General features: G+C 33.2%; 1 protein-coding gene across 1 annotated transcript in view; it reads left to right on the forward strand.

Moving 5' to 3' along the window:
• LOC106456997 (gamma-aminobutyric acid type B receptor subunit 2-like) overlaps positions 1 to 24,081 on the forward strand; it is a gene marked incomplete at its 5' end in the record, with an annotated part of 83,939 nt that overhangs the window by 7,109 nt on the left and 52,749 nt on the right. Inside the window, one exon of the mRNA XM_022383005.1 lies at positions 22,709 to 22,876. Within this exon, the coding sequence (XP_022238713.1) occupies positions 22,709 to 22,876 (168 nt within the window). The remainder of the gene's footprint in view (positions 1 to 22,708; positions 22,877 to 24,081) is intronic.

Below are 24,081 nucleotides of genomic sequence, written 5' to 3' on the forward strand. Positions count from 1 at the left end.
ACTAGAGAGAAGGCAGCTAGTCATAACCACCCACCACCAATTCTTAGGCTACTCTTTTACCAACGAATAGTGGGATTGACCGTCACTTATAACGCCCCCACGGCTGAAAGGGCGAGCCTGTTTGGTGTGACGGGGATTCGAACCCGCAGATTGCGAGTCGAGCGCCCTAACCACCTGGCCATGCCGGGCCTGTTAAATGGTAAACAGCTTATAATATTATTGCTGTGATTATTTTTTTATATAACCGATGATGATAGATAGACACGCTTTATGTATTTCTGTTTTGGACAAGCTAAGCCTAATTTTTTATTACTCTGAACTATTGGGTTAATAAGTATAACTTTTGTAACAGTATTTACACCAGCTATGTTTGTCATTTTTGTCAAAAGCTCTGTTAAGTTCCTAAGATCCTAATATGAGCTATTCCTAATCTTTTTCATACCAATTTGTAGGATATGTAAACTCTCTTACTTTTTACATTTGATGTTTGCCATAAACATTTCATTCGAATAAAAACGAAATTTATTTCTGTACAAATAAATACTAATCATGACAATAACTGATATCCAGTCGCCACAACCTTACCCTAAGTATAAAAATTGTAAAATTGTAAGAGTAGGATATTTTTATTAACTTTCCCTTATAACTCTAAAAATCAGGTTTCGATACCAGTGACGGGCAGAACACGGATCGCCCAATGTTTCAAAATAATTAATCGTGTATAAATATAACAATCTGATATAAAGCGCCATCTGTTGTATTTTTTATGGCATAGTTAGCTGTTGTACCTTATGTAATGTTCTACAATCGTGTGAAAAATAACACCTATGTTGGCGAAGCATGATGTATAGATTGGTAGTTTGTGTGATATGGCCTTGCAATAAGACTGATAATATTTTTTAACAAATCTTTCATTAATGCCCTTGTACAGCTTTCCAGTTAAATAAATACAATAGTACCTTCGGTGGCTCAGCGGTAGAACTGAGAGCTTATAACACCCCAAATTGGGTTTTGATACCTAATGTGTAAAGAGTACAGATAGCTCTTTCTGAGGTGTTCAGTGTTGCATCCCTAACCGACCCGATGAACTCTGATGTCGAATGTAAGGCAAAAGTGTGCGGTTAAAATGCTAATATAATCATATTCTTATAGGGAAACCGTACAGAAGTAAAGAAAGACTTTAAAAATGAATAACAGTCTTGTTGTGATTTAATGCCACTCAAAACACTAATGAAATGCTCTACATTATTTTGTTAAACACAACGTTCATATTCAAATTCTCTTCTGCCTGACAAAAATTTCAAAAATGAGGCCTCATCGCTTTAGTTTGAAAAATATATTGGGAATTTAGCCCAAACGTTTATTATTATGATTCATTTAGTGCTATCAATTTCACCAATTTCATCTTCTCAATGGACATTGAAACTTAAAAGATGCAATTATTCATCTCACCAGATTTTCTAGTACATTGCGAAGACAAAATTTACTGTATTTCTATGGCATATCTTGTGGCGCCTAATAAATCTATATATAATAAAGATAACTTCTGATCAAAATAAGCTATCTTTATATAGTTATTTCGTGTGAAAAGAAATAGCTCACCTATACGAAACTTACTTAAACTAGTATAATGTAGAGTGTCCACAAACGGTTGTACACATTTTAATAATATTAAAGGGTTTTGTTTGTTTGTTTGTTTGTAATTAAGCACAAAGCTACACAATGGGCTATCTGTGCTCTGCCCACCACGGGTATCGAAACCCGGATTCTAGCATTATAAGTCCGCAGACATACCGCTGTGCCACTGGGGGGCAATATTAAAGGGAAAAAAGACAAATTTTGTTAATTTTGTTCTACACAGCCTCACATTTTTATACATTGTGGATCACTTCCGCATTCATCTTCATCATATGCAAAGCGTTTTAGAATTCCATCAACTGTTTGTCTAATACAGCTCTTGATATTGATATGTGTAGCTGAACGTTTGATGTAAACCTTAGGCCCGATGTGTCACCACAGCCAAATCCAGTAGCATTAGAGCTGAAGACAGTGATGCCCAGAGTAATCGTCCTTATGGTCATTTAATAAGTTCACTAAGTAATTGGTCAGCGCATTCTAACAAAACTGAAAAACGGGGTGGTGTTTCGTCTTGATGGAAGAAGCACGTGCGAATAATTCCTATTGTGGGCTAAAAGGTTCTCCAGCATATTCACGCACATGAGTGACTCAGTTATTGAGACGACAATGTTTGCTTTCCATGAGTCATTCAATACTCTTCTTAGGATACACAGCTCGTCTTTCCTTGATCTGCTTTAACCATTATTGTTCGATGGCGCTAGTGCATAATAGACTTTTCGGTATTGGCCTTGCACTAGAACAATAGACTTGAATTCTTTGTAATGTGTCTTCTGCTGAATATTCACCATCTATGCACTATTTGGTGACAAAATATTGAATCTTGGTTCAGGCCATAGTTTGCAAAATGGAATGAAACTGGACATTAATAGACCGACATATACTTTACCGCAAATATTTATCTTTCATTGTTTACAAGTAATTACACAATAATTTACAGACAGAACTATAATTTAATGCACTGTTCAACTAATCTAACTACAACCTGTTTCTGTGACCTAGTTTTGCTACAATATGAATAACCGCTGTTGTAACTTATATTTGATTTTAGTAAACAAATACGTAGTATTTTCATTATTATATCTCATTCTTGAAACTTTTTCCTTTACAGCTGTGTCACATAGTTATTTGTTAATTATTGTAATACTAAATCAAAACTGAATTGTATATTTCATAAAGTTCCCTTATTTTACATTTGTACCCATTTAACTAAATTATTCTACAAGTGTCCTCTCCCCTCTTCAAAATCGATTCCACATCAAATGTCCAAATTTGTTTCAGTCGGTTTCAAAATTGACAAATAATCAGTTTAATATGAAGAGGATTACTATTATTGATAATAATTATTTTCAGTGACAGTAAATATTCTTTTTATGAACACATACTAGCTTGGATTTTTTTGTAATATTCCATTGTTTCTGAGGGCTACTAAATCAGAAAATCAATTTTTTTTTCTCCTGCATCCAATCCCTAGGACGAAGAAACTACCAGCAACATCTAAGCTTTATCCTGATAAAGAACTTTAAATGAAATACATAAGTTTTTATTTCTTCTATCATTGTTAGTACTTAATAATAAACCATATCACCATACTTATAAAAACAAAAATTTCTCTAATAGCATGTTTCGAAATTTACATATTCTATCATCATCGTTATCATGTTCTTTTGTTCCTTACTAACCGAAAGTGTGCTCCCAAGTCACAAGATTGGCTTTTTAATCTTGTAATCATTGGGGAAATAATGAAATTATAAAACGCTGGAATGATGGAAGGCTTTCGGAGCAGAAATGCCTTTCGAAGACTGAGAAGAATTTAATGAAACATTGACTGTTTTGTACCCAGCGATGTTAGATAATATCGAATTGGCTAAGGAATTCTTTAGTGGGAAGTATCACGCGAATGCAGAGGAGTCAGTTGAGACGTTTATTTGAAAAACTGTGAAAAGTTATAAATTATGAAACCCTGAAGCTACAGAAAGGGAAATTGTGAAGTGTATAATACCACAATTGTACCTTTCTTAAACATATCAGTAATAGATATAACAAAATGGCATTTCTCGTTTCCCGACCGCTGTCCTTCGTTTTTTTTTGTTCCCTATTTACATATTTTCTTTTCTTGGGACAATGCATAGATAAGTGCCCTGTTTGACTACAAGTATAGCATCGCATAGGTATATTATGGTGCTCAGTTTTAATCACTTCAGTATTAAAAGTTTATTGTTTATTTGTTCCGGCGATATTCGTGTTGTTTAGTAAACTTCAGGGATCAAAGAAGGAAGTTTTGAGTCCCGTGAAAGTAAATCCCTCCATTAAATATTTAACAACTAAAATGAATCTGTCTCAACTAGCTCTAAACATTAATGGTGTGAAAGTATTAGATCGTATAGATACTATTAATGTACCAGAAAAATGTGTAAATTTATGATCACATGAGGTTATACTCTCGTAACCTACTCTGTGAATAAATATCCTGCCAGAAGCTTTACCAAGAGAGAGAGAGTCACTAGATAGTTACTGAAGGATATAATTATTGTTGTTTGTCATACGGTATTGTTATTGGTATTGAAAGATATTATTAGAATATTGTATTTGCTGTATTTTTTTTGGGGGGGGATTAGGTTTTTTTCTTTCTGGTTCTTTTTCCTGATTCCATTATTATTGATTTATTAATATTTATGATAAATTGTTTATTAATATTGATGTGAAGTCCTGGCCAGGTACTTGTTTATTAACTGTGTTTTAGTAAGTGTGGAATTTATTTCTAAGTGTTGTTATTGTGAATAATTGTTTTGTTGTTGTTGTTGTTGTTGAACCCTGACTGCAGCGGCGTGATCATTTTAGACCGTTAAAACACGGGTATATAAATTTACTATAAAGCCATCAAAACTGGCAAATCAATACCCGGATTACATATACGAGCTTATGAATAGATGGGATTATTGATTACATATGGTCAAAATACTCTTAAGTATATCAGACTCTCCACTACACGTACGCAATAAAACAATAACCATCCTATCGCTATAAATATTTTCGAAACCTTATCTCAAGATCGTTAAACAATGATCGCTTTATTGATAAAAGCTTGTCAGTTACAGATGAACTTCCAACCCTAAACAGTAATTTAAGGCCCTTCCTGCTATCTTTATTTTAAGTTATAATTTCTTATTCCACGGAACTCTAATTGTAAGTACGGTTGTATATACTTAAGTGTTCTAAATTACACATCTTTGATATACATATTTGTTTCACGTAAATTGTTATTCTATGCCACACTGTTAATGTTTTTCCATTATAGCTTCACGTAAATTGTTATTTTATACCACACTATTAATTTATTTCCATTATAGCTTCACGTACATTGTTATTTTATACCACACTATTAATTTATTTCCATTATAGCTTCACGTAAATTGTTATTTTATACCCCACTATTAATTTATTTCCATTATAGCTTCACGTAAATTGTTATTTTATACCACACTATTAATTTATTTCCATTATAGCTTCACGTAAATTGTTATTTTATACCACACTATTAATGTTTTTCCATTATAGCTTCACGTAAATTGTTATTTTATACCACACTATTAATTTATTTCCATTATAGCTTCACGTAAATTGTTATTTTATACCACACTATTAATTTATTTCCATTATAGCTTCACGTAAATTGTTATTTTATACCACACTATTAATTTATTTCCATTATAGCCCGTTAGCAATAGAATGTGTAAATTTCGAAACATCCTATTAAAGAAAGTTTGTTGCTATAGCCGTGGGCTTTTATTTTGTTATCAAACTTCGATTCCTGCCTCACAAATCTGTTGTCCTCTATATATATATATATTTCTAACGATGTATTAATAAGTTGACACTCATAACTTTATTTTTAAAGCTTCTAACTTTTAGCATTGCATCTGTTGTAAGTATCCTCAGACTTTATAGTAAAAGAATACTATCTCTTATAATAAAGTTGATAGGATTTTTTTCAAGACTGCTTAGTGTAACGGGATGTTTCATTCGTCAAGATGATAGTGTCCAGGAACAGGTTCTGTAATCGTTTAATTAAGTTGGTGGATTCACTTCTATACTATCGCATTATTTACTGCAGGTTCTGTAAACGTTTAATTAAGTTGAAGGATTCACTTCTATATTATCGCATTATTTACTGCATATTCTGTAAACGTTTAATTAAGTTGGTGGATTCATTTCTATACTATCCCATTATTTACTGCAGGTTCTGTAAACGTTTAATTAAGTTGGTGGATTCACTTCTATACTATATCATTATTTACTGCAGGTTCTGTAAACGTTTAATTAAGTTGGAGGATTCACTTCTACATTATCGTATTATTTACTGTAAACTTCGCGGCCCTGAAGCAGTTTGAGAAGCAATAACTAATGAAAAGGTGGAATTAATTTCCTGTGTTGCATGGATAGTTTTCACAAACAGGAAATAACTAAAACTTGCTTGCATGCAGTTAGACATCGCATACTTGAAATAATTCTTGGAAAAGCAGAGCTATCTGACAAAAGTATTGGAGTAACGACCCACTCTTTATAACTTTTCAACTTGAACTATTTCAGACGATTATGTCACAAAAACCTAACACTACAAATTTCTACACATATATATCGAAATGGAAAATTCAAGCTCAAAATATATAGAATATATTAATGTAAAGTAAGAAATTTCAATGCAAGTGTTGCAGTCGTTTTAGGCATATATCATTTTTAAAAAATGTTATTGTGAAATCGCAACATAAATATTACTATTTTCTTAAGGTTTTCGTTTTTCTTTACACTTGATGTCAGTGTTTGCAGAAAGCGAAAGTGAAACATTAACGACTTTGAGAAATAAATATATTACCAAGTGTATTAGGCTTACTTAGCTACTCATCAGCAAAAACGACGCTCTTGCAGATTGAATAAAGGTTAACTCTGACTGACGAAATTAATTTTGTATTGAATTTGTGCCTTATTTTGGTCATAATTCTAAAGGTTATGGTTCTATACTATCCCATTATTTACTGGTGAATCCTCCAACTTAATTAAACGTTTACAGAACCTGCAGTAAATAATGCGATAATATAGAAGTGAATCTCCAACTTAATTAATCATTGGAAGAATGCAAATAATTCATTATCTACAGTGTATACATGCCGAAGAAAATTGTCTAAACTCTAAAGCACAAGTTCAGAATGCTTTAGGAAGAACTGTAAGATTTTACATATAGATCTCTTCTATGGGATTTCAGTCGAAAACCTTATTCAGTAAAGGATTATTTCCTAATGACCTTCTAAATACTTTAACTTAGTGCAGCTGAGCTGCCTTGATTGGTAGTTTAGAATTCAATCACTATGTATTTCTCTCCTGTTGCTGTAAAGCGTTATTATTAGAGAGATAGGTATAAAACAAAGTCTGTGTATCAAATATTAAGCATTTTAAGAATATACTATTCTTAAACTAAAAAGTACTTTACATGAAAATAAAACACAAAAAACTACAGTTTTCGAAATTCTAGACAAAATCATCTGCTACAGCAAAATATATCAGTACTTAAAAATAATTATTATGGTATCCTTGAAAAAGAAGAACGACCGAACACGCAGGATAGATCACGATTAATAAGCGAAAATCCGAAACCTCAGGTAAGTGTATATTAATTTTTTTTTTTTTCTGGTTGAATAAAGGATCGGAAACGAAATTAGATATTTTATTTAAAGCTTTGACAGTTAGATAACCAATTGAGGTTAATAGCTGACAAGATAATAAGAACTGTTTTAAATTACAAACTGAAGACAAAATCTAAAAATAGATATATGGTGAAGCAAAAATTAACAAGGCTGGCAGTTATTTCGCTACTCAATTAACGTTACAGAATATGCTACTTAGATATGCAAAGCAGCTTTCTAGCCTATTCTGTAAAACACTGGGACAAAGCTACTTGTGATCTCTACAACAGAGAAAAATCATACAATCAAACTCGGAAAGTTCGAGTCCTCGTGTCATCATACACAATCAAAAGTACCCGTCCCCAGTGACGGGAAGTTTGAGGTAATCTAGCAAATGTACCCGTCCCCAGTGACGGAAAGTTTAAGTTAATCTATCAATTTAAAATGTTTCATGCACTTTAAAAAGGTTAATTGTGTTGCACTCTTGGTTTCACTTAGAGCCAAAGTTCTTAGCCACTTATACCGCCCACCGCGAAAACTAATTGTTGAGCATTTCAGTCATGCTAAGAGCCGCTCAACAATAACATACAGTAAACCAACATTTTTATTCTCAAAGTTACGTCACCTTTTTAAATGTTAATGATAGTGTGTTTAATTTCTAACAATGTGTAGAATATCCTGCTTGCAAAATAAAATTTGGCGCCAAACTTATTCATGCTTGTTCTCCCGTTGAGGTTATACATAATATTAAACGGAATCCTATCCATGTTTTGGAACAGGGAGGGTCAAATTCAGTATAGACCTCTCCCTCCCTCTCAGAAACTGTTATTTTGTTTTCACTCTTACTGAATCCTAGGTAATAATCCTTTTTTACGTTGTTGTTGCATTACTCACAGTATGTTACATTTCGTCTACTGTCCGCATTTTTGATTGACATACCCTTTTCGTGCTACGTCCAATTCATAGGGTAATATTAATTCGTATATTTTTACTAGCTTCAATTATGTATGATCGCACTATTAGTCCGTGTTCACAATAGAGTTACACTTATCAGTCATATACGATCCGATTGGCATGGTAGGAATTTCGGTTAAAAGTATATTTTGGGAATGAAATATAACCAGGGGCGGTCAGAAACTTTTGTTTCTCTTCACCCCACTACATAATTAGAAATAAGTGATCGAGACTTTTATGAACTAAACGCTTACAAGAGTGGAGGTTATAACTGATTATTTTCAAAGTAACGTGCTCACAAGCTGAGGGAAGAGCTGCGAGGAGACGTGGAGAAGAAGAGAAAGAAGGAGAGCTTCGCTGAGTTGTATGCTGACCACAGACGTTTTCTTTCGTTCTCCTGAACTTGAGCGTTGGATGACCATGTGGCGTCTGGCGTTTGTAGAACAGAGCAGGGAGATGTAGAACGAGTACGTCCGTTGTTGACTAAAATACTGAGATTAAACTGAATACAGAGTATTGGCTAGCAGTTTAGGATAATTTTTTTACTATTTAAACATTGACAGAGAACTAAAGAGTTACATTTAACCTGAGATGGTGCTTTTCAGGGCTGGGATCTAAAGATCCAAATCATAAGGAAAAATATTGCTGTGGGGGGAAACGAGAGTCCCCGAGAAAACCCACTTTCACTGGTAGAGCGCCGAATGTTATACTTTACCAGTGCCCGAAGTTGTAAAGACAATCAGGCATGTATGGTTAGACATTATCATTCAGGGCTTGTATTATGATGAGGGTCGAGAGGTATCTTTGGCATGTCTCGGGAGTCGCGACTAGTGATGAAAATTGATTTGTTAGAGGTGTTCGATTTATTGACTTTTAGTAATATTTATCTGCGAGGGTTGTTAGACGTTTTCTGACGTCGGGGATGTCGCCTGCTTTTTCTAGGTATACGTGAGGTGTGTAATTTGGGAGTCTATATGTTATTCTAATTGCTAGATTTTGGGATCTTTGTATGATATTGTACTGAATGTGAGATGCGTTTGTTCTCACCATGCTACCATATTCTATTAAGGGGCGAATGTATACTTTATAAATTTTCATAATTGTTTTAGCTCGGCAACCTTTAATTATGCCTCCTATCTTCTTTAAGTAATGGATGCGTTTGTAAACTTTAACTAACACTGTTTTAAAATGGTCTAACCAGGTTAACATACAAACATAATCCTTTTTACATACAAAACCCTTTTAAAACAGAGTTACATTTGTGTCTAGGATTCAGTTAACCTAGCACTGTTTGGCCTGTAAAATTATTATTTATGAGGTTTAGAGGGGAGAGGTACTTAGAGCTTGGTTCATCATGTACTATGTAACTCCTAGTTTGCTCATCAGTTCATTTTTATCACTATTTTTCTTATAATAATGAAGCGAGTTATCCAGGAGTCGATTTGATAGTGTTGGCATGTTTGAATAGTTGTGTGGAAATTTTGAGTTTGTTGATCGTTAAAATATAGTTTTGTATTTGCTGTAGTTTGTTGATGTGTGTTTTTGATGCATTTATCCATGCTATACAGACACATTCTACGACTAGTCTAATGTATGTTCTGTAAATTTTTAATATGTTATCTGTTGAAGCTCCTTGTTTGTTGCCAGTCAGGCTACTAAAATAACTCGCTTTTTTCCAAATTCTGACTTTTGTGCTATTAATTTGTGGTATCCAGTTTAATTCTGAGTCAGATGTAGTCCCTAAGAATTGCTACATGTAAGACAGTCCCGTCTAGATATAACTGTGGTATTAATTTGCTTGTTTGTACGATTTTGTAACTAATATGACTTGTGTTTTGTGCACATTTATTTTAATTCTCCACTTATTGCAGTACAATTCTATTTCTATAATAGTAGTGGTTGTATATTGCAAGTTGCTGTTGTTGGGTTTGGGGCACTCTTCCAGATTGCAACACCATCCGCGAACTGTGAGAAAAAAGTGTGGTTTGGGTCTTTGAGAGGCGTGTCGCTGACATACATGATAAATAATGTAGAGCTCTGCCTGCGTGCGTAGTTTTTCAAACGCAGCGCCGGAAGTGTCCGTCTTAAGCAGGAGACAGACGAACACTCGGACAAACACCACGATTCGCAATATATATAAGATGCTAACATTACACGAGGAACTACCTCTGGCAAAAAGTTGCTTATTACTATGCAACTCAACAGTCAACATTTTGCCTTTCTTCTTAATATCTGTAGCAGATGTGGATCACAAGCTCTAGTTTCTCACGAAACTAAACTAAAGGAAATTTAGACATATACATACTTAGAGAGGGTGTGCTTGTTTGTCTTCTAAGTTATAGAGAGGATGACTTTAAATGATAAATCATCGTATTATACAGAGAAATACTTTATAAATTAGAAGTTTTCCAATATATTTTCTTGTAAAATAAATCGTAAGTGAGGCATGTGAAGCTAGAAATAATTCAAACAGTTTACATGTTTCCATAACATATCAACCTAGAGTTAGGGTTGAGTTTCAAGAAATGAACAATTGTCATGATAATTATCGTCTGAGGAATTTCAAGAAAAAGTTATTATTTTTGTGTTTCATACATTCCACATTAAATATGAGTCTTAGCTGTAAACATATAGATATTTCAGACGTGGGAATTATATATATATATAATAACAAAGGATACGAAAAAACAAAATTATTATATGATCTAACTTTAAATTAAACCTTTGGCCGTGCTGGTTATCAAATATGCAGGTTTCATTCTTAATGCAAGGTTCCTAGTTCTAGTTAAAAACTATAGCCATATAAGACAAGAAGGGCAGTTGTTCAATTAGCCCTAAACACTATCATAAAAACCAACGTGTAAAAATTAAGGATATCAAACCCTAGAGAGAAAATATGGAAATAGGTATGATCGTTTATTGTTTCTAATCCAACGACCACGGAAAGAAATGAGCCCATTGGGAAATTCCACTTGAGAGACACTGAGTAATTGCTTTAGTCTCGAGACGGAATTGTGAAATGTATTTTAGAAAAAACAAAACAAAAACATACAGTACAGCCACCAAGCTAAACTCGTAAAATGGTGAGAGTCTAGAAAGGTGTGTACAGAGAAACAGATGCCGGGTAATGAAAAGAATGGTTAGGACTGCGCTTGATGCAAATCAACAATAGTAGTCTCATGACACTGAATAAATAGTAACGGTTTGACAAAAGAAATAAAGTTTTGACTTCGATAGCGAGTGTGTAATATGAAGGAGTTTAGTAAAGATAGGAAACAAAATGAGTCTCTATGTTGAATACATGAGCAGTAAATTGAAATAAATGTACACAAGAGAAGAGAAACTTACATCCATTGTATCAGTCTTTCGAATATTGAAACGATGATTAGAATGGGTGTAATACTGAGAGTTTTAAAAATACGTAGATGAAGTAGTCACAATTAAAAATTACAAGAATGGCAGAAAAAAGGTTTGTTACAAATATGTAAACAATAATAAGAAAGAAGGGATTACTGAAGAAACCTCGCTAACGCCATCATATTCGGTGTATATAGCTATACATTTTCATATTTTATTACTAGTATGATGAATATTCAAAAAGCGTTAATGTTTTTAGAAAAAAAAGACCTTTAGTACTTACTTAGTCTGAATAAAACAGGTCATGATTAAACACATCTTTCTTTATTATTCTAGTATGAAATTTAAGGAAAGTTTTCAATAGCCTTTCAATTACAAATTATCTGTTCCAAGATGCTGCAAATGAGGTCTTTCGCTCAATAGTACAGTTTATGAGTATTGTTACGTATTAGAATTTCAAATAGCCTGAAACTGAGTTAATTGATAGTTTAAACTTAGTAGTTAAATTGTACTTTGGATTCAATATTTAAATAAATACCGATATACTGTATACTCAGTTTGTAATATTTGCCAACAAGATTGATACACAGTTTTCTTTTTTAACACAAATACGTTTTAATATACACACAACAGTACAATTTACAATAACAATTATTACAAATAGTTATTACAAAAAAATGATTTATAAACAAAAGTTTCACAAAGTTACAAACAATATAAAGTCTTCTTTCTAGTCTGTAACTTCCTTGATATCTTATCGTGGGTTCACGATGAGCGAGTTAATTACGAATTGATGTAAGAACGATTCGCTTAACGGGATACTAGCTAGCTTTGTCCTTTGCCACACATGCTGAGCTCTCCACGACGAATTTATATAATGTTTTCGTGTAAATACTAATGTCCGATGTGAATCCACTGAAGTTGAATGGTTTGTAATGTTCGAAAGTGGTAAATATTCCTGGTCAAATATCTTAAGTTTTCCGATTGGTAAGCGTTATAAAAATCCCAGTTATAGCTTTCGGAGTTTTATAACACACTGCTTATAGCGAACTAATAATAGACACGCTACTTGGCGCGTCGCGTTGGTTGTATTTATAGGTGTGGGAACGTTTTCTAGAAAATTCAGATTACATAACAATACTGAGTTATATTTAAACGTTTGCATATATAAATATATTGTTGATTCTTAGTCTCGAATCTTCTAAAACTTCGGAGAATAGGCGGGAGTTTCGCAATACATATCTAACACTACAATCTATGCACGTTTTTAAATATAAATTTAATCTAAACAAATACTGATATTAAAATAAATATATAACAACAAATTCGTTACAGGCTTCTAAATGGATAACTACATATAGAACGTTTTTATACGGTATTTCTATCATTCTTTCACGATACATCAAAATCGTATTCATAGAGTTGAGTACATTATATTAAAACGATTTGAACAATATAACTCAAAACTTCACATGACAACCTTAACCGACATTAGATCGCGGTGGATTGGCATGTATCACAACTACATTTTGACATTGTTTGCCATTATATAGATAGTGTGATCGCTTATGGGAAGGATTTGTAACAGCCTTTTCCAACACAAAATATTCATACACTCAGCCCATGTAGATGTATTTAGATCGGGAATTCAGACTTTCCAAGACCTGGATATTTCTTGTACACAATGGCATTGTAAAATATAGGAATGTGGATCAACCTCTGGAACTAGAACCATCCTGATAGAGATCTGCAACAACAGTGTCTTATAGCAGGTGAGAATCCATGAACACAAAAGTCAGTGGCAAAAGCCATCTATGTGTTTCAGACAACAGTACGCAACACACTTAACATGGAACTCTGTTTGGAAACGAAACCAAAATCGTATAGGTTCGCCCAGATAAAGCTACTGGTTAAACCTACTGTTCAACCGTCGCATACCTCAAGCAGATGGAGAATGAAACAGGTTTTCATGGTATTCCATATCCACAGAAAATATGTTGGTCAAGTCGTTAGATTAAACTGTTGAAACTGACACTGGGAAACCGTTGTTCTCGTATACCAGATGGATTGTGAAAAGCTTGCGGGTAGGAGTTGTTCATTATGGAAATGATAGCCTCACAACAGAGCTTTTTGCAATGCAAACTAGACTTCAGGGCCATTTTCAAGAGGCTCAGTTGTCAGATAGAATAAGGCCAGACGTGGAGATATGAACTTGATGAAGTTCGGAAATCGTTATAATATAATGCACCCAAACCCTATAGTTCAACTTTCTGTTATCATCAAATGATACTGTAGGTCTTTAGGGTACTTCTTATTCATCTAGATGAAACCTTTTACGGGTTTAAACGTATTTACTCATACATTCCTCTCAACAGTAGTGTTGTTATAAATGTACAGAAACAGTCAGTTGGACTATCAAAACTGCCCCCCCCCCCAGTGGCACATCGGTATGTCTGTGGATCTACAACGCTATAAACCGGGTTTCGATACCTGTGGTGGGCAGAGCACAGATGTCCCTTTGTGTAGCTTTGTACTTAACCACAAATAAACAATTATCAAAACTACAGAAAATAAAACAAAAAGGTTATGCAAAAAAAACCTACAAGTCACTGTAGACCGAGATAAGAATAAGCATCTATCACAAATGTCTCACAAAGTAAGGAATATTATGGAAAATTTAATTGCAAATGAATTATGTGCTTTTCGCCAAAAGTTATCTTGTAATTTTTATGTACCAAGAATGTGACTCATATTTTACAAACACTATGAATTATCTGGATATAAGTACAAATCTATCAAAAGTTGTCTTGTAATTTTTATGTACGAATAATTTGACTCATATTTTGCAAACACTATGAATTATCTATTTTTTATCTGTTCTTCTTTTGTTTTTGTTTTTATTTTCTCCAACAGCAGTTCAACTTGTCTTCTTGTAAAGCTTATTTCGTTTCAGAAAGCAGTACTGGCATAAAGTACGCTAACATCAAAATACACTAACCTTTCGAAACAGTAGATAATATATGTATAAAAATCTCTGGCAAAAATTAGAAATATTGTTTGGCATTTGAAAAACCATAAAATGTATTGTTCCAAAGTATGAAAATTCCCAGTTACCGTTTTGCAAGGACTTTTTAAAATTCAAATGAGAAAGACTACTCCTTCTTTTCTAAATATGACTTTTGTCATTTATTTAAAATCGAAGCAAGTTAAATCTTTTAAACAGGCACTCGATACATAAAGATTTTAGTGAAAACGTGCCTGACGTTTAGTTCTTATTGACGTTGTTTTTAAATTTATTCTCACCATTATATTATTATCTAAAGTTTACAGCTACGAAATCATGCATTTTAATCAGAAATATATGAAAATCAAAACTAGACATTTCTTGCTCGTCGTTTTTCTTAACAGAAGTGCTTGATATCTATGTCTATCTATACATATATACTCAACAGGATTCTTTAATATATTACACGTTTTCATTCATCACATGACAAATTTATTATACCATAATAATTTTAATTCTATGCTATTTTAAATGCCTTTTCTTATTCAAACGCAAACGACGTGGTCTCATTTTATACAAAGATGCTTTTTTCAACAGTTTCTTATACGTATATTTTATTCTATTTTTGTTGCCACAAAAATGCCATCCGCACTTTGGGATCGTGGTTGCATTATAAGAATTGTCAAATCCCCCTATTCACTCATATGAAAGTAGCCCAAAAGTTAACAATGAGCTCAATTGACTAGCTGCCTTACCTTTTTTCTATCATTTCAAAATTAAGAACGGAAGCATTTGTGTAGCTTTCCGCGAAATTTTTAAAACGAACAAACAACTCATGTTATTCTTAAAATAAATGATAAAAGGATGGAAGTTAATTTAATCACCTCCGACAACAACAACAACAAAGTTGTAAAGTAGCTTTAAAGGAATCTTATAATTACTGCTTATCAATAGTAATAGTCTATGGGGAAGTAAGGTACAACAGCCGCTTGTATATATCATCAGTTATGACGCGCTGCCATATAGAGCAAATTATAGGTAACTGTTCACATGATCCCATGCATGAACACACTAGTGAATGGGTGCAAATGTGAATGATAAAAATCCTGACTTCAAGTTTTTGTTTTCGAACAACTGTGATCCAAAAGAAGAACTTTGATATTTTTATGGCTACAAAGCAGGTATTTCACAGAATTTCACTTTGTTGATTTCAAATATTGAGGAATTATAGACCCAAGTATGACAAACATTGAACAGTTCAAGTTCACTGACCTTTTATAACATTCAATTGCTTTACGATGAGTGATTGAGGATAAGAGTGCCACACTACATGTAATACTCAAGTTATTTTGTGCTGTTGCCCTAGATAATAACCAACTTGCACAAGACCTTCTCGATCCCTGTCAGTAGTATTCAAATTATGATTTAAGTGAATTCAATTCAGTTGCTAAATGCAACATTTATTTTAAATTGCAGTTATTAAGAGTTATTTTGAGAGTCCGTTTTATCCAGTCTTTTAGATAGAACGGCTTCCAACCGCAAGAAGTGTATTTTTTAATATTTAGAAAAAGTTTTATGTCCAATCGTTGTTTTATCTTGAAATCGCTATTTACGATAAACAAAAGTTCATTTTAAAGCCTTTAGCTTTTTCTTAATTGGAGAAAACTGTATTCAAATTTAAGGTGACCGTCTTACCCCACCTTCTCCAACGGTGAAATGTATCGCAATTGTTATCTAAATATCTAACTTTCGCATATAACGATTTCTGCGTGGTTAAAGTGAAGTTTTAGTAACATAAAATATAAAAATAGGTGATAAACACCACCTTGAGATATTATCAAATTGACAGTGAAAAATAAGAAACATTTTGAAGGTAATTAAATAACTGTTTTGTTAAGCATAATATCATATTTATATCATGTTAATGATGTTTTGTTGAAGCGATGAATACCAAAAGAGATTTTGTATTTTTAAAGTACTCATATTTCGATTTTTTTATTTATTGTCCCAAATAAGATGCCAAAACACGTTATTGTTCCTTCGGATTATTGAATCCAAATATAACTTATTAAGGTGGCTTTAATTATAAAAAAATCACTTTTTATGTTTCTGTCTAGTATGCTCCCTAATGTCTCAGTAGCAAGTCTGAGGACTTATAAGGCTAAAAAAGTAAGGTTCGATATTTGTGGTTGGAACAGTACAGACAGCCCATTGTATGTATGTTTGTTCTTATAACAAAGCCAATCGGGCTATCTGCTGTGTCCACCGAGGGGAATCGAACCCCTGCTTTGAGCGTTGTAAATCCGAAGACTTACCGCTGTCTCACTGGGGGACAGCCCAGTGTGTAGTTTAGTGCTTGATTAATAACAAATAAGGTGTTTACTTTAGTTTGTAATGCACGTTTAAATGCAAATTTGATTTTTAAAAAAATCTTCTTCCAGGACTATTAGTATAGCCCTCCGGTGGGTCAGCGATAAGTTTATAAAATTCCTGTAAACAGAACGCAGTTAGCCTACTATGTAACTATTTGCAAAAATGTTTTGTTTCACAGCGGAATAAACTATAATATTTGAATCGAGAAAAAAAATATACACCATTCGATTTTCATGTCTTTTAAAAAGTATTTCGTTGAAAATGTTTAAAATTCAGGAAATACTTGTACAATCTCAATCCTGTTAAAACCTTTGAAAAAAATAATTATATTAGCTGTGAGTGATTAATTGTAATTTCAATAAAACAACATTTTAATGACAAATGAAACGATTACTGTTTTGATATGTGTTATCAAGTTGATATTTACTTTCAATATTTATTTTTTAAATACAACTTGTATTATTATATCATTTTAATTTCTGTTTAGTTTGTAACTTATGTTTGATACTTTTGATACTTAAGTCATATTTGTTCCGTTATTTGTATTTGGCATTTTTACAATATATTGTCACTACAACCCTTCAAATTACGATAAATTCTTTCACTTTGTGTTGCTAAAATGTTATCAGTTACTTCGCTGTGATTATACAGCACGTACATAAAAGATGGTTGAAATGTGAAGTGAAAAAATTTTGAAAGTGTAAATTTTGATTAACATAATGTTAACTTTGTAATAAAGCTGTATTTTGGTCAAAATTGTTTTTTTAACGATGATGTTTCTATAATTTATAATGAAGTTCAGAAGATGAGCTAAGCCTGTTAAGATAGTAGGAAACTGGATAAGAAACTTAAAACAATATATTTCTTGACTTTGGATCCTCTATTCATGAAATGAATTACAGTATCATCATTCTGAATTGTTACTTATTAATGCTACACAGTCTTGAATTTCCCATAACTAGTTCAGTGAAGTATAACATTGGAAGACGTATTTGGAGTGCCCCTGTACTGCAGCTTGGATATAATTAATTATAATCATGCTAAGCCATTTTGGAAAATGCATTTTCACCATAACAACTGTTGTTGTAACAAATGGTTTACTTAAATAGTGTTCCGACAACTACTGAGTTTGTTTTGTCCCATTCGGCCTGATGAGCTCTGGATTGAAAGAAACGTCGTCAACAATGATTATGGCAAACATGGTGTGTTTGGAATACTATTATTATACACTTTCTAGTTTTTTTAATATATTTAAAGTAATAGATAAAGAATACAGTGTTAAAATATAATACGCCTAATACTAATGACTTATTGCAAATATAATTCATTCTCATTCTACTGCTTGAAACTAAAACAATTGGTTGATCATGTTTCACATAAAAGCCCAACCTCTTTCTTGATATTTTTAATAAAAAATGAGTTTTTAATCTTGACCTTTCTCGTGTTGAATTTGTTATTTTTCAGCGTGTTGATACAAAACTTCAGATCTAAATTTTATCACACGAAACCTTACCATAACTAGAATACAATATGATAAATAATTTTTTCTATACCGTTAACTAGAAACCTATTAATCGTAATAAATCTTCCAATAGTTCTTGTTTTTGATTTCATGAAATATTTTACACAATCATTATGGGGTACTGTAAACGGTTACGCTTATATGGATATATGTATACATGTTTGTGTGCATTTTATTTTTCAATGACTCAGTTCGTTCTGAGTATTTGTGAAGCATTCGTACTCCAAAAAGTATAAACTCAGAGAGTGCAAAATACCTGTTATCCACCTTGCCTCAAAATAACTTAATTTATAGTTTCACATTATTTAGTGTCACAGAGGAATGTCTGCGGACTTATAACGCTAGAAACCAGGTTTCGATACCCGTGGTGTGAAGAGAACAGATAGTCCATTGTGTAACTTTGTGCTTAAACTACAAACAAACACATTATTTATCGAAAACATTCAAATTCATAATTCTTTGAGTGAGAAACTTACATCAAGTTTTTGATCCAGTCTCAAGCAGGAAACAAGAAGGAAATTACATTTCCTAACAATGTGAAATGCACTTCCTTCCAGTGGCTGAAATTTCGGCAAGTAAAAGGTTGAAAGATGAACGACCACTTTAGAATGTGATTGTTGAAGATTGAAGAAGATTGTTGAAAATAAAATGCTATGCGGTTTTTATTAGAATTATAAGAAATTTATTTCTGTGAACTCTCCCGTAAACTTGACAGAACACAACTCAATGTGATTTGTTCAATTACTCGTTGCACTTAGGCACCTACATTTCTTTCCATCGTTTTTCAGAGCTTTGGTTACTTTTGTCAAAAACGTTCTGATTCAGACAGAAAATATCACATGCAGTTAATCTAATTGTGATGATGCATTTATTTCTTTTTCTGCTCTTAGAGACATTTTTATTTCTTTAGACTTATCAGAAAACATTAGTATCATTTACGTTAGAGACAAACATTATGTGTGTAGTCTAAGAAAAACACTTCTTTCGAAAGTTCTCGCTTTCAGAGAGGATTCCTGAGAGTTGTTTTTTTCAGACGCGGCAAGTTGGCTCATAGAATGACTCGGAGTTTTTTGTTTTTAGTTTTCAAGTACAAACGTATAGCTCACAGCTCCAAATTTCTTGACCGATTTAGATATAAATACAGTTTTGAACTCAGGAGGTCATACCTTTTCGATCGATGTATTTGACCACACCCAAAGTCACCTAGATTCATTTATTCTAATCTTGCCAAAAATAATTTCAATTTGAGGGTAGGCTGGTAGAGGTCCTGATGAGTAATAAAATCGAATCGGATACACGCGCACTCCAAGCTTGGTAGCGCACAAAATTATAGCTAATAAAAAAGAAAAACAGGTCTCATACATTAATTTACTCTAAATTACTTTTTAATCCTGCCTAAAGGAAGTTCAAGTACCGCGGCTATTGAGGATTCCCTCTTGTTTATCTAATTAACCACTGGTATTCAGGTTATTAACTACTTTTATTTATACATATAAAAAGGTTTAACTGTTTTTATGGGCCTATTATATAAAATTTCCAATGAAATGTGTTCTTACCACTGTTGATTTTAACAAATAAATATGCACAGTAATTTTTTATGAAAATTTTGCTTTATCTAAGCTTCTCAATACCTTTTATATAACTAAAATATTTGTTTATTTGTTGTTAAGTGCAAAACTGCACAATGGGCTATCTGTTCTCTGCCCACAACGGGTATCGAAACCCGGCTTCTAGCGTTGTAAGTCAGCAGACATACCGCTGGACTATTTGAAATTGTGTCAAAAAGGTCTGCATTACGTCTTTCATGTAAAATAGATGCACTATTTCTGTTGATCTTAAGAATTGCCCACTTCCAGTGGCTCGGTAAGTTTAAGGGCTTATGAACGCTAAAAAGCGGGTTTCGATGCTCTTGATGGGCACATCACAGGTAACCCATACAAACAAATATACAAAAACGCCTCAAGGGTTACTACATGCCATCATTCTCCAATCATACTTTTCATTCTTATAATGTACAGTGGCTCTCATTTCTTTAAATATTGTAACACATAAAATAACGCATAAAAATATAAAAAATAGTATAAAGGAAAAACTTTACGAATATAAACTTTAAATACTTTTTCTCATAAAACGTTTGATGACATAATAAGACTTCATCAGAGTTAAAATCTCAGATTTGTTGTCCTTGCAAATATTCCCTGCATTTTCTAATATCGCGAAGAGCATGGATGATATAATGTGTGCTCAACAAGTAAAGTAACAAGTAAATAACAACAATTAACATTTGTTTATAATAAAAATACCATCGTACGAATTCCCATCTGACCCAAAAACAGCCTCCTGTACCATAGTAAATAAAGTGGCAACATCCATCTGTTTTTGAAGGTTGTAAGTCTCTGTTATGCGTTTTAAGTTAAATCTTTCTACGTCGATCAACCATTTCAGTGTTGTTAGTGTGTTTTTTTCTTCATTGTCGTTTTAGATCTCAGGATCCCAAGAAGACTTCTTTTATACTATTTGTGCTGGGCATTAGACGTTTGTACTGGTAATGAAGCCATGACGTACTCTAGCTATTTATTTTTTATTACTCCAGTGGAAACAGACTAAACTGTTGGATCACTAGAGAAGGCACAGTTAAATCCACCCCACTCACAGTTAAGTCCACCACTCTTCCTAGAGAAGGCACAGTTAAGTCCATCGCTCTCACATGCCTTCTCAAGTGAGAGTGGTGGACATAACAGTGCCTTCTCTAGTAAGAATGGTGGACTTAACCGTGCTTTCTCTAGTGAAAGTGGTGGACTTAACTGTGTCCTCTCTAGTGAAAGTGCTTACTTAACTGTGCGTTCTCTAGTGAGAGGTCGTGGACTTAACTGTGCCTTCTATAGTCAGCGTGGTGGACATAACTGTTCCTTCTCTAGTGAGAGTGGTGGAATTTACTGTGAGTTCTATAGTCAGAGTGGTGGACTTAACTCTGCCTTCTCTTGGAAGGGTGGTGGACTTAACTCTGCCTTCTCTAGTGAGAGTGGTGGACTTAACTCTGACTTCTCTTGGAAGGGTGGTGGACTTAACTGTGCCTTCTCTAGGAATAGTAGTAGACTTAACTGTGCCTTCTCTAGGAATAGTAATAGACTTAACTGTGCCTTCTCAATTCTCTAGTATGAGTGCTGGACTTAACTGTGCCATCTCTAGTAAGGGTGGTGGAATTAACTGTGCCTTCTCTAGGAATAGTAGTAGACTTAACTGACACAGTTAAGTTCACCACTCTGACTAGATAAGTCAGAGTTAAGTCCACCACTCTTCCTAGCTATTTGTAAAAGACTGTGCCTTCAAAGTTGTTTGAAATACGTAAACTTTATTGTCTTTATAATAAGAAAGACGTAACTTTAGCGTTTTGCGTTAAAATGTATCTAACGTGGTGTAATATCATATAAAGCGACGTGAAGATGTAGGGTAGTAGAAGTAGACCGTCCTTTTATTATTATTTCATAATTTCTTGGAAGAACGTGGAGAATAAATGGGCTTTTTAAATATACAGAAGTTAAGACGCGAAATAGTTTTTATGTAATTACCATTTGAGTGACGAGAAATTGGCTAGTTGCTCGTTTTAACACAGCTTCGCCGAATATGTATCTGCCTAAGAATCATATTAAAAGCTAGTTGTCACACTTCTAATCTTCAGCTTTTCCTTCCTCTCTGGCAACTAAAGTACCATCCTATCGTTCACGGATAAATGGACTGTGGCCTATGGCAACAAACATTCTCCGTGACATAAGGATTAGATGAAATAAAATATGAAATTATTTAGGTAGTTTGACAAACTTATAAGTCATATCCTTACCATATATAATATTTTATTTCTAGAAACAATGTTTATGCCAATCGTTATTAACTTTTTTTTTTTAATTTACGATTCTCATCCATGCATGAATGAAGCTTCGATTTCTGGCATATCAATTTACTTTCACTATTGGACCGTAAAAAATTTCTAACCATTATGTAAGACCATGTTGTATAAACCTACGTAACAAATAGTGTATAACGTCACTGTGCACTGTGTCTTTATAGTTAAGAAAGACTAACCTTTACATTGAAGACAACATGGCTGAAGTGAATTTATTCTTTTCAGCTTTCTTTAATTGCGTGATTATTCAAACATAATCTTTTTTTTATTATTTATTTCTGTAGCTCACATACGGAGATACACATCCGATGTACACAGTTGAAAACTATCCCAATTTCTTTCGAGTTGTTCCAAGTGAATCAGCGTTTAATCCAGCTCGTGTAGCATTGCTCCAACGTTTCAACTGGACTCGAGTAGGTACGATCTATCAAAGCTCACCACGTTACGCCTTGGTGAGTACACAATCACGATTCTTCTATATAAATATGAGTCAAAATGTAAATATAAAAATTTGATATTATGAACGTCTCTTGTTTCTGCCTAAGTAATAAAGTAGTATCGCTATAAGAATGTGGTATTCAGTTCTACTTATTTCTAGTAGATAAGTTTAAATGTGTCCGCAAAACACAGATTCCGAAAATGCTATGCACAGAATAAATCGAATTCGAAAATCAAAAGTAAAAAACAAGCACAACTGAACAAATAAAACAAAATATTTATTCGCAATAAAAAATGTGTCGTTAAGTATTTCATTTACTGGCTGCTGTTGACAGAAGGTTTCTATACACATCCACAGGAGACTAAAACAAGGGGAAACATAATTTATCGCCCAAATTCAGGCAAAATTATTCATTCTTCAATTTCAACAAATGTAATTCTTCAACGATAAATATAGACCCCGTGACACTTTGACGTCAATGCAAGCTCGATACCAAAATTCAATGCTGCATACGCCATCGACTGTTCCAAATAACAGTTAAAGAAAAAAAAAGTCTAACTCCTGCCAATTTGTACAAATATCTGTGACATCCTTTGATATGGGCTCACTTCTCTACAGGAGAGACATATACAGAGCCAAAGTGATGCGAGTCTTTAGCCGTTGGCGTTCTCAACCTTTAACTAATTAAAAAGATTGGTACATATTTACCACATTTCGAAGTATGGTTAATAAGAATGTCACACTTCATGCAGAACACCTACGCAAAAATTTAAAAACGTTTACCTGAATATATATATATATATCTGATTACAGTTATATACAAATTATGGAAGGGTAAAATTCCTGACTATTTCAGTCATTACAAGAACAAGAATCAGAAAATTATTTTAAGACTCCTTAGCTTTACAACTGATAGGCATTAATCTTATACGCTCCTTTAGTAACGTCGATATACCGCGAAATACAAGAATAGCAGCAGATTCCTTAAACGTACAAGTTGATAGACATTACTTCTATTCACTGATTGAATAACATCAATATCCCTCGAGACTGCAATAAAATATCAGTTAAACTGTTTAATTGTTAAATCTGGTAAACATCGATTCAAATAATGCAATAGTACCAGCAGAATCCTTTAAGATACCCAAATGTACAACCTGGAGAACATTATGCCTGATTATGACGATACAATATGTCCTATCCATATAATGTAGGATA

The sequence above is a fragment of the Limulus polyphemus genome, unplaced genomic scaffold, assembly GCF_000517525.1.
Source record: "Limulus polyphemus unplaced genomic scaffold, Limulus_polyphemus-2.1.2 Scaffold14, whole genome shotgun sequence".
Taxonomy (NCBI): domain Eukaryota; kingdom Metazoa; phylum Arthropoda; class Merostomata; order Xiphosura; family Limulidae; genus Limulus; species Limulus polyphemus.